Source organism: Hemitrygon akajei, chromosome 11 (assembly GCF_048418815.1).
Source record: "Hemitrygon akajei chromosome 11, sHemAka1.3, whole genome shotgun sequence".
Taxonomy (NCBI): Eukaryota; Metazoa; Chordata; class Chondrichthyes; order Myliobatiformes; family Dasyatidae; genus Hemitrygon; species Hemitrygon akajei.
In genome coordinates, this window is record NC_133134.1 from 81,112,994 (window position 1) to 81,125,000 (window position 12,007).

Sequence of the window (12,007 nt, forward strand, 5' to 3'; positions counted from 1 at the left end):
GGAGGGAAGTGGGAAAAAGTCAGAGGTAGGTAGTTTTTTTTTACACAGAGTGGTGGGTAAGTGGAAAACGCGGCTGGGGGTGGTGGTAGAGTCAGATACATTGGGGACATTTAAGAAAATCTTAAGGCACATGGATGAAAGAAAAATGTAATGATATTGTGTTGATTTTCTAACCTACTTCAATATGGTTGGACCAAGGGCCCCCGTTGTGCTGTACTGTTCTATGTTCTAAACCTAAGCCCTCTCCTATCTGACATTTTCACACAGGGAAAAAGACTCTCCCAATTGAGACCTCTCATTATTTTAAATACTTTATCCCAGTTTTCTCCTCAAAAACATTCAGACAACTGACACGTGGATCCGAAGACACGCATTCCCCAATGAGGGAGGGTAATGGGGCATGGTTGTATCCAAAGAAGAGTATGGAATGACAACACCTCCTCCTCAAAGGCAGGACCAGCTGTCAAAAAGGATGTGGAGGCTTTGGAAAGAGTGCAGAAGAGGTTCAGCCAGAATGCTGCCTAGGTTAGAGGGCGTATGCTCTCAGGAGAGGGTGGACAGATTTGGACTGTTTTCCCTGGAGCTGCGGAGTCTGAGGGGAGACCTGATATGAGGCGGTAGACAGTATCTTTCTTACCCAGGGCATATCCAAGGAAAGAGGGGTAACTTTAAAGATGATGTGTGGAGCAAGGTCCCTCCTCTCTCCAATACTGCTCCCCCAGACCACACAGAAAGTGGAGGGTGCCTGAAACTATCCCTGTACCTATCAGATCTGCAGCAGATCTGATGGTGGTTTTGAAAGGCTTTTAGACAGACACACAAACACTCAGGAAAGGAAGGGGCCTCGATTACCCAACAGACACATGCGATGGAGGGACGCCAACACACCCAAACAGCCACACACGACAGGGGGAACCACACACCCAAACAGCCACACACGACAGGGGGACCACACACCCAAACAGCCACACACGACGGGGGGGGGGGGGGAACCACACACCCAAACAACCACACACGACAGGGGGAACCACATAGCCAAACAGCCACACACAACAGGGGGACCACACACCCAAACAGCCACACACGACAGGGGGACCACACACCCAAACAGCCACACACGACAGGGGGACCACACACCCAAACAGCCACACACGACAGGGGGGACCACACACCCAAACAGCCACACACGACAGGGGGGAACCACACACCCAAACACGACAGGGGGACCACACACCCAAACAGCCACACACGACAGGGGGACCACACACCCAAACAGCCACACACGACAGGGGGGACCACACACCCAAACGGCCACACACCCAAACAGCCACACACGACAGGGGGGACCACACACCCAAACAGCCACACACAACAGGGGGGACCACACACCCAAACGGCCACACACGACAGGGGGGACCACACACCCAAACAGCCACACACGACAGGGGGAACCACACACCCAAACAGCCACACACGACAGGGGGGACCAGACACCCAAACAGCCACACACGACAGGGGGAACCACACAGCCAAACAGCCACACACGACAGGGGGACCACACACCCAAACAGCCACACACGACAGGGGGGACCAGACACCCAAACAGCCACACACCCAAACAGCCACACACGACAGGGGGGACCAGACACCCAAACAGCCACACACGACAGGGGGAACCACACACCCAAACAGCCACACACGACAGGAGGGACCAGACACCCAAACAGCCACACACGACAGGGGGACCACACACCCAAACGGCCACACACGACAGGGGGAACCACACACCCAAACAGCCACACACGACAGGGGGGACCACACACCCAAACGGCCACACATGACAGGGGGACCACACACCCAAACGGCCACAGACGACAGGGGGGACCACACACCCAAACAGCCACAGACGACAGGGGAACCACACACCCAAACAGCCACACACGACAGGGGGAACCACACACCCAAACAGCCACAGACGACGGGGGGAACCACACACCCAAACAGCCACAGACGACAGGGGGAACCACACACCCAAACAGCCACACACGACAGGGGGGACCACACACCCAAACGGCCACAGACGACAGGGGGACCACACACCCAAACAGCCACACACGACAGGGGGGACCAGACACCCAAACAGCCACACACGACAGGGGGAACCACACACCCAAACAGCCACACACGACAGGAGGGACCAGACACCCAAACAGCCACACACGACAGGGGGACCACACACCCAAACGGCCACACACGACAGGGGGAACCACACACCCAAACAGCCACACACGACAGGGGGGACCACACACCCAAACGGCCACACATGACAGGGGGACCACACACCCAAACGGCCACAGACGACAGGGGGGACCACACACCCAAACAGCCACAGACGACAGGGGAACCACACACCCAAACAGCCACACACGACAGGGGGAACCACACACCCAAACAGCCACACACGACAGGGGGGACCAGATACCCAAACAGCCACACACGACGGGGACCAGACACCCAAACAGCCACACACGACAGGAGGACCACACACCCAAACAGCCACAGACGACAGGGGGAACCACACACCCAAACAGCCACACACGACAGGGGGACCAGATACCCAAACAGCCACACACGACAGGGGGGACCACACACCCAAACAGCCACACACGACAGGGGGAACCACACACCCAAACAGCCACACACGACAGGGGGAACCACACAGCCAAACAGCCACACACGACAGGGGGACCACACACCCAAACAGCCACACACGACAGGGGGAACCACACACCCAAACAGCCACACACGACAGGGGGAACCACACACCCAAACGGCCACACACGACAGGGGGACCAGACACCCAAACAACCACACACGACAGGGGGAACCACACACCCAAACAGCCACAGACGACTGGGGGAACCACACACCCAAACAGCCACACACGACAGGGGGGACCACACACCCAAACAGCCACACACGACAGGGGGAACCACACACCCAAACAGCCACACACGACAGGGGGGACCACACACCCAAACAGCCACACACGACAGGGGGACCAGATACCCAAACAGCCACACACGACAGGGGGGACCAGACACCCAAACAGCCACACACGACAGGGGGAACCACACACCCAAATGGCCACATGTCACGAGGGTTGGGGCTGAGCACCTTAACAGGCACACATGATGGCTGGTGGTGGGGGGGGGCGGTGTGATGCACACCCAAACGGGCATGTGTGTCAGGTGTTTGTGTAACAACACACGTTAGGGTGTATCAAGATCAAACGCGTTTCAGGGGCACATGTAGCAAATGGGAACACGCACCAGGGTGTGTGCAGCCAGAAGAAATTTAATTCAGCAACAGACATGGCTGGTCGAAGGGCCCGTTCCTGTGCCACATTCTATTATGTTGAGCGGCCATTGCAAGCATAGAGGGAGCATCGTGCTGTTACAAGGACATCAGACAGAAACTTTGCAGTTGTTGAGGGCGACGTACCAGGTTCCCCAGTCTCCGGAGCAGCCGCAAACAATGAGACAAGTTCTAGACCTGGGGCTGAGAGCTATCTGTTAGAATACCAGGTGATCAATGTCACTGATGTCTTAATTCCCACAGTTACGACACAAAAGGATTACACTCCAAAACTGTCCTTCAACACGATATTGGTTTCCTACCTCTGTTCCCTGCTGATGGATTTGCCACGGGGCTCTCATTCTCCCTGGCGTTTCGCTGTTCACACGTTACTGCTAGAGAGGAATCTGGACAGTGAACATTAGCAGAGTAACAGTATATCGCTGGTGCTGGGTTCTGCCACCTCAATGTTCAGTGAAGGGGAGCAGGAACCCTGACTGATTCCTCCCCACCCCCCAAGCCTGGGTTCACTGAGCAGTGATTGGGGGCAGGGACCCTGGCTGATTCCCCACTCCCAAGCCCTGGGGTAACTGAGCAGTGATGGGGGGCAGGGACCCTGGCTGATTCCCCACCCCCAAGCCCTGGGGTCACTGAGCAGTGATGGGGGAAGGGACCCTGGCTGATTCCCCACCCCCCAAGCCTGGGTTCACTGAGCAGTGATGGGGGGCAGGGACCCTGGCTGATTCCCCACCCCCAAGCCCTGGGGTCACTGAGCAGTGATGGGGGAAGGGACCCTGGCTGATTCCCCACCCCCCAAGCCTGGGTTCACTGAGCAGTGATGGGGGGCAGGGACCCTGGCTGATTCCCCACCCCCAAGCCCTGGGGTCACTGAGCAGTGATGGGGGGCAGGGACCCTGGCTGATTCCCCACCCCCAAGCCCTGGGGTCACTGAGCAGTGATTGGGGGCAGGGACCCTGGCTGATTCCCCACCCCCAAGCCCTGGGGTCACTGAGCAGTGATGGGGGGCAGGGACCCTGGCTGATTCCCCACCCCCAAGCCCTGGGGTCACTGAGCAGTGATTGGGGGAAGGGACCCTGGCTGATTCCCCCCCCCCCCCCACTCTCTCAAAACCCATGGTCACTGGCCAATGATAAAGTTTTAGAATTAGAGAAAACTGCAGCACAGAAACAGACCCTTCTGCCCATCTAGCCTGTGCTTCATCAATTAAACTGCCTGATCCCAACAGGCTGCACCGGGACCTTGGCCCCCTATACCCCTCCCACCCTACCTATCCAAATTTATCTGAAATCAAAGCTGCATCTATTGGAAGAGTAACAGTGAAGGGAAGGGGTAAGGGAACCCTGGTTGATTCCCCACCTCTTTGACAGCATCTCCCAATCCTGCTATCTCTACAAGCAAGGAGGACAGGGTCAGTAGATATGGGAACACCACTAATTCCAGGTTCCCCTGCACACCATGTTGACTTGGAAAATGTATCAGCTGGTCCTTCACTGTCGATGAGTTGAAATCCGAGTAAATGTACCCCACCTCCCCAACAAAACCCCTCCTTTGCCTAGACAGACTGCACAGGGTCAGGATTCTTTGACACGGTACCACAGCTAAAAATCACCTGGCACCTTCTTTATAGGGCCCCTGCCCCCTCCTTCTTCAGTCCTGACGAAGGGTCTCGGCCCCAAACGTTGACTGCTCATTTCAACAGATGCTGCCCGACCTGCTGAGTTCATCCAGCTTGATTTGACCACAGCATCTGCAGTGTACTTTGTGTGCACAGGGTCAGGATTCCCTACCCATGAGCATGACAGAGCAGAATTAGGCTATTCGGGCCATCAACCTTACCATCATGGCTGATCTATATTCCCTCTCAATCCCATTTTTCTGCCTTTCCCCCGTAACTTTTGACGCCCTTACTAACCAAGAACCTATCAACCTCTGCTTTAAATACACCCAATGATTTGGCTTCCAAGGCTGTCCGTGGCAATGAATGCCACAGATTCACTACCCTTTGATTATAGAAATTTCTTCCTCATCTCTTTTCAAAATGAAAATTTCCTTGTATTCTGAGGCTGTGCCCCGCTGGTCCTAGACTCTCCCACTATTGGAAACGTCCTCTTCACATCTTCTCTATATTCAATAGGTTTCAATGAGACCTCCTCTTTCTTCTAAAGCTCCGTGAGTATAAGCCCAAAACCATCAAACATTAACCCTTTCATTCCCAAGCTCATTCTCGTGGGACTATCTCCAATGCCAGCATATCATTTCTTAGGTATGGAGCCCACCAAACCCACAAATGCAATAGGGTTTGGCACTAAGTGCAGTCTTACCACTGAAGTCAACATTGTGTAACTGAATAAAATGGTAATTATAAGACGTAGTTTATTTATTTACAACATTTTTTTTAAGAAAATAGGATGCTTCGAATATAAACCCTTTTTAAAAACTCTGATGACTTTTAAGAATCCAGGACTGTCTCTTGCACCAGTGAGACTTTTTTTTGCAAGTTTTTTTTTCCTGATTAATTTTTTAGTTTTCTCTCTCTCTCTTTCACACACACACACGCTCCGAATTGAAGTTCCAGCCAACTTCCACTGACACTGCCGGGATCGGTCTCTGTGCTTCTGCGTCAGTTTTCTCAAGTTCTCGCTCTTTCTCCCTCTTTCCTCTGCCCGGTTGTCTGCGGACACGGGTGCAGAGAGACAGTCGCTCTCACGTGTGAGTCCGTGTGTGGTTGAATTTTTTTTTTAAAGAAAAAAAATTTCCAGCGGTGAGGAATGGATTGTGGAGTCGGCACTGTGTGTGGCACCGGTCCTCACCCCTCTCTCCTCTCTCTGTGTGCCTCTCACGTAGGTGATCTCACACTCAGTCACTGTCAGAACCAACGGCTGATGAACATTTCCTTTTCCTTTTTGGCTTGGGTTTTGCATCCTCCTCCTCCTGTGGGTGAGAGGAGAACAACAGAGTCACAAATGTCACATCTACTGTGATGAAATGCTTTGAAAGGTTGGTCAAAGCTAGAAACAACTCCCACCTAATCAAGGCCCTGGACCCACCAAAATTTCCCTATCGTCACAAGAGGTTTACAGCAGATGTAATCTCACTGGCCTCAGATCTCCTGGACAATAGTATACTTACGTCAGGCTGCTGTTTATTGATTACAGCTCAGTGTTCAACACAATCATACCCTCTGGGCCTCTTTACCTCACCCTGCAACTGGATCTTTGACTCCCTCACCAGGACACCACGGTCTGTGCAGATCAGAAATAACATCTCCTTGCTGATAATCAACACTTACACACCTCAAGGCTTAGCCCAACTGCTTTACTCTGCGCCCATGACCGTGTGGCCAGGCACAGCTCAAACACCATCTATAAATTTACTGACAACACAACTGTTGGCAGAATTTCAGCTGGTGACGAGGAGGTGTACAGGATCAGCTGGTTGAGTGGCGTTGAAGCAACAACAGCCTTGCACTCAATGCCAGTAAGACCAAGGAAATGAAAACACACCAGTCCTCATTAAGGAATCGGAAGTGGGAACAGTGAGCAGTTTCAAGTTTAGTGGGTGTCAACATCTCTGATGATCTATCCTGGGCCCAACATATCCATGCAGCTATAAAGGCTGTATTTCATTAGGAGTTTGAGGAAATTTAGTATTTAGTATTCACCAGAGATGCTGGCAAATTTCTACAGCTATACCACAGAAAGCGTTTTAAACTGGTTGCATCACAATCGGTATGGAGGGGCTGTATCGTGGGCCTAGCTTCCCAGCACCCAGGATGCCTTCAAAAGGCAGCATCTATCACGCAGGATCCCCATCACCCAGGACATGCCCTTTCCTCATGGCCACCGTCAAGAAGGTGATACAGGAGACTGAAGACACACATTCAATGTTTCAAAACAGCTTCTTCCCCTCTGCCGTAGATTTCTAAATGGACAATGAACCCATGAACACTACCTCAGTACTTCTTCCCTCACTTTTATACACTACTTATTTAATTTCATTTTCTTTTTTTATATATGCTTAATATTGTAACTTATAGATTTTATTACTATGTATTTCAATGTCCCGCAGCCACAAACAACAAACTGGCCATGATATATCTGAACACTGATATTTCTGATTCTGATGTCCCGATCCTCGCTAGGAACAAACTCACCCCTCCCTTCCTCAACTGACTCTCATCCCTGGTCTCTGAAGTTGAGTCAGACTGGGCGACGGTCACTGACCAAATCTTTTGAGACTTACAGAAAAGGAACAGGCCCTTCGACGCAACTCGCCCATGCCTATCTATGTTAATAACACTGCCCGCATATGGCCCATATTTCCTGTCCATGTACCTGTCCAAACGTCTGTTAAACATCGTAATGGTACCTGTCCTCGGACAGCTCATTCCAAGTACCCACCACCTCAGGTTCCTGTTAGATCTCCCCCCCTCTCACCTTAAAACAACAGTTTCTTGTTCTGGATTCCCTAATCCTGAAAAAAGACTATCTTTCCCCTCTCACCTTAACATATGGCCTGTAAGTTTAGACTCCTTTATCCTGCAACCACTTCATCTGTCTACCAGTCTAGCACTTTCTGGGTAACACCATATTCTGTATTTTTCTTTTCGCAATCTCAATGTACTTATGGAATAACCTATCTGATTTGCACACAAACCAAGATGCTTTCAATATATCTGAATCATATCTGACGACGACAGGGAAACCTGTACAGGAGAGTTTTTAAAGTGAAAAGGCCATTGCACTGGGGCAATTCCACTCTCAGCCCTGGAAATCTAGTCCAGTGGTACGAGAAGCTGTCACAACTGGGGTCTTCCTTGGTTGTAGTGGATGACCACAACTTGTGTGCCTCGCAATGCCCTTTGCTCTCCACGTACGGTTGCAGCACTGCCTCCCGGCCACTGGATCTCATTCGCCCAGTCTGCCGGATCGGATTCTGCATGCTGGGACAGGCATGTCCCTTGCTGTCTATTGGGGGAAGCTGCTAGCTGCACTCACATGTTTGCCTGTCAAAGTGGCATATTGGGGTGTGGCCACTGCCGAGCCACAGGTGACAGCAGAGAGCCCCTGGTGGGCCCTAAAGGTAAGTGTGCTTCCTGGAATGGGCACAACAAACCCCCCCAGTGGAGACGTACAAAAAAGCTGGATGACTCAGCAGGTCGGGCAGCATCCATTGAAAGGAGCAGTCAACGTTTCGGGCCGAGACCCTTCGTCAGGACACTGTCCTGACATCACTGAGTCCTAACGAAGGGTCTCGGCCCGAAACGTTGACTGCTCCTTTGAACAGATACTGCCCGACCTGCTGAGTTCATCCAGCTTTTTTGTACGTCTTGATTTGACCACAGCATCTGCAGTGCACTTTGTGTTTACCCCTCAATGGAGATGCTGCCCTCCCTTGAACACCCCATACATGGATTTGATGCCTGTGACGAAACAAACCAATACTACGCCTCCGTATTTGCCTTAGATCTGAGGGTCAACAAGGTGACTCACTGAGTGATTTCTCTTCCCACAGATCTCCCAGCACTATCAGTTTGTGCTTCAGAGGAGATGGTTGACAACACAGAACAGTACAAGAACAGGCCCTTCAGCCCACAATGTCTGTGCTGAACACAGTGCTGAATTAAACTAAAGCTCCACTCCCTGCATCTGATGAAAGCCCCTCCCTCTATTCCCTGCGTGTCCTCTGCCTTCACACATCATTGGCACATCCCTTCCTACCGTTCACCGTATCTACAGGAGGCCCTGCCTCAAGAAGGCAACGCCCACCATCTGGGCTGTGCCATCTTCTCACAGCTCCCATGGGGCAGGAGGTACAGAAACCTAAAGTTCCACACCAGCAGGTTCAGGAACAGCTACTTCCCTTCAATCATTCAGTTCTTGAAATGACTACCACAAATCTAATCACTACTATTTAGCAATGCTATGACCACTTTGCACTACAATGGACTTTACTTTTGTTCTAATTGTACCCTTTAAAGAGACTAGAACAACATAGTACAGGCCCTTCGGCCCACAACATTGTGCTGTACCAACTCACAGAGCCCTCCATTTTTCTTTCTTGTATTTTTCTGCAGAATTTGTTAATTTATGTTTTCACGTGAATGTTGCTGATACGATGCGACAAGCCTGTGATGCTGCTGTCAGTTAGTTCTTCAGAATGCCCAGAACACTTTATCTAAGAGCCTCTCCATCACAACCTGATTGCACCAGTCCCCGCAATCCTGCTCCAGGCACCCACAACTCTCTGCGTGACAACCCGACCCTCACATCTCTATTAAGATACCCCCCACCCCCTGCTCCGCGGGTGAGCTGATGTACCGAGCCGCTGCTGGATGAGGAGTCCTCATCGTTGCCGATGGGCTGGGAGGCATTCTTCCGGCTGCGGGGGCTGGAGGCGGCCGCCTTCCGCCGGCTCCGAGATGGCTTGGTGGAGTCCTCGTACTCGTCGGCCAAGGCGAACAGGTCACTGAACCTGTGGGGTGTGGGGTGAGGGGGAAGGGGGCAGGGGAGAGATTACAGCAGGTACACCAGATACCAACGAACCGGTCACCGTGTCACTGCAACCCAGAGGGACCTTACACAGAACCCTAGAACCCTGGACTGGCAGACTGTCCGTATTGTGGGAATTTTAAATATCTCCTCCCACCTCCCCTCCCCCCATTGTCTCCCCTGCACCTCCCCCCCCAATTGTCTTCCCCGCACCTCCCCTCCCTCCACCATCTACCCCCCACCTCCCCTCCCTCCACCGTCTACCCCCACCTCCCCTCCCCTCCCTCCACTGTCTCCCCGCCTCCCCTCCCCTCTCTCACCGTCTCCCCCCACCTCCCCTCCCTCCACCGTCTCCCCCCACCCCTCCCCTCCCTCCACTGTCTCCCCGCCTCCCCTCCCCTCTCTCACCGTCTCCCCCCACCTCCCCTCCCTCCACCGTCTACCCCCACCTCCCCTCCCCTCCCTCCACCGTCTCCCCCCACCCCTCCCCTCCCTCCACTGTCTCCCCGCCTCCCCTCCCCTCTCTCACCGTCTCCCCCCACCTCCCCTCCCTCCACCGTCTACCCCCACCTCCCCTCCCCTCCCTCCACTGTCTCCCCCACCTCCCCTCCCCTCTCTCACCGTCTCCCCCCACCATCTCCCCTTCACCCCCCCCCCCCACTCCTCATGTCTCCTTCCATGAGGAGGGAAGGGAAGGAGAATGGGGAAGTGGGAAGAGAGGAGACCAGGTGAAGGAAGAATCCCTGAGCCGTGGCCTTCCTTCCCCAAATGAACAGATGGGGGATGGCTCTAATTTGGAATCCACATTCCCATGGTCTCCCCAGTCACCGGGATGGAGCAGGGAAGTTGAGGTGCACATCCAATTGGATTTTGGTGGGTGGTAGCACCATCTTGAGGGGCAGAAGAGCCTCATATCCCTGAGCTCCACTGAGAAGCTCTGGGGCCTCGTGGGGATGAGGAAATCCGATCATCGGCTCATGACCTGGGGTCTGACCTTGACATCAGGGTCGCCCTGGGCAACACTTCCGCCCAACTGGAGACCATGGTTTCACCAACCACCAACCTCCCCCCCCCCCCCAAAACCACTAACCACTGCCACCCCCACTTACTTCATTTTGTGTGCTTCGTCACAGCTCGCCTGTACGTGCTGTAAAGCCTGGAGAATCGGCGTCTGGGTGAAGACTGAAAAAAGCAGGACAGGACGGTGTCAGTACAGCTGTGGTTTTAAGGGGGCCCAGTCCCTATCCTCTGCCCGAGCCACCGTGGCACGACCAGACCTCCCTCTTGCCTAATCCGACGTGGGACCACCCACCTGCCCTTGCTGCTCTGCTGAGGACCACCAGACCCCCTCCACCCCCCAGGTACTCCATTACAGGTCCACCTCTTGCCCATCTGGGATACAGAGACCAGAACAGTGCACAGATCTCCCAGCAAGGTCCAACACAGGGATACTGAGACCAAAATTGTGCACAGTGCTCCTAGTGTGGTATAAGCAAGGAATACACAGGAAGGAAGTGTACACAGTGCAGCCAGAGTGGTTAAGTAAAGGATACGGAGGCAGGCACTGTGAACAGTTCTCCGGTGCGGCCTAAAGAAGCCTTGGCAACCTCCCTGCCGTGTCTGCCGGAAGGACCCGCGCTGGGTTTGGTCTCAGTGCAACGGGGGAACCTGTCGGCATCGCCACTCACAGTTCTGCTTGGTGGGGAGGAGGCAGAGACGCAGGTTCGCCAAGTGTTCCAGGATCTGCTCCAAGGTCAGCTGTGCGAGCTTGCTGCTAGAACTCCGCAGGCTGGGGAGACACAAAGCCGGGAGACGCTGTTGGAGACAGTGCCGACAACACCCTCCTCAACAAAGAACAACCCGCAGGGGGAACTCACTGCTGTGAGAAGCGGCAACGCAACCTGGCGAGGGGATATTCACGCCAGTGATCACTGGCTTGATTAGGGAGAAAGGAGTGTCTTACAGGGGTGACAGAGAGGGTCGGTGCCTGAGGGCTCAGAAAAGAATTGGGGAGAGAGGGAGAAGGAAAGACAGGGGGAAGGCTGGAAGGGTGGCTAGAAGGGGAGAAGGAGGAAAAACAAAGAAAAAAGAAGCAAGATAAAGAGCAGAGGGAAAAGAACCTTCCATAGAGAGGAAGC

At 53.4% G+C, this 12,007-nt stretch overlaps 1 protein-coding gene across 3 annotated transcripts in view; it reads right to left on the reverse strand.

Moving 5' to 3' along the window:
- Nucleotides 1–5,713: 5,713 nt before the first annotated feature.
- ints3 (integrator complex subunit 3) overlaps nucleotides 5,714–12,007 on the reverse strand; it is a 153,531-nt gene continuing 147,237 nt past the window's right edge. For all 3 annotated transcript variants that reach the window (XM_073061228.1, XM_073061227.1, XM_073061226.1), the window contains 4 exons: nucleotides 11,558–11,658; nucleotides 10,979–11,051; nucleotides 9,699–9,852; nucleotides 5,714–6,309 (listed from right to left, as the gene is read on the reverse strand). In XM_073061228.1, coding sequence (XP_072917329.1) covers nucleotides 6,235–6,309; nucleotides 9,699–9,852; nucleotides 10,979–11,051; nucleotides 11,558–11,658 — 403 coding nt within the window. In that variant the 3' untranslated portion in view covers nucleotides 5,714–6,234. The remainder of the gene's footprint in view (nucleotides 6,310–9,698; nucleotides 9,853–10,978; nucleotides 11,052–11,557; nucleotides 11,659–12,007) is intronic.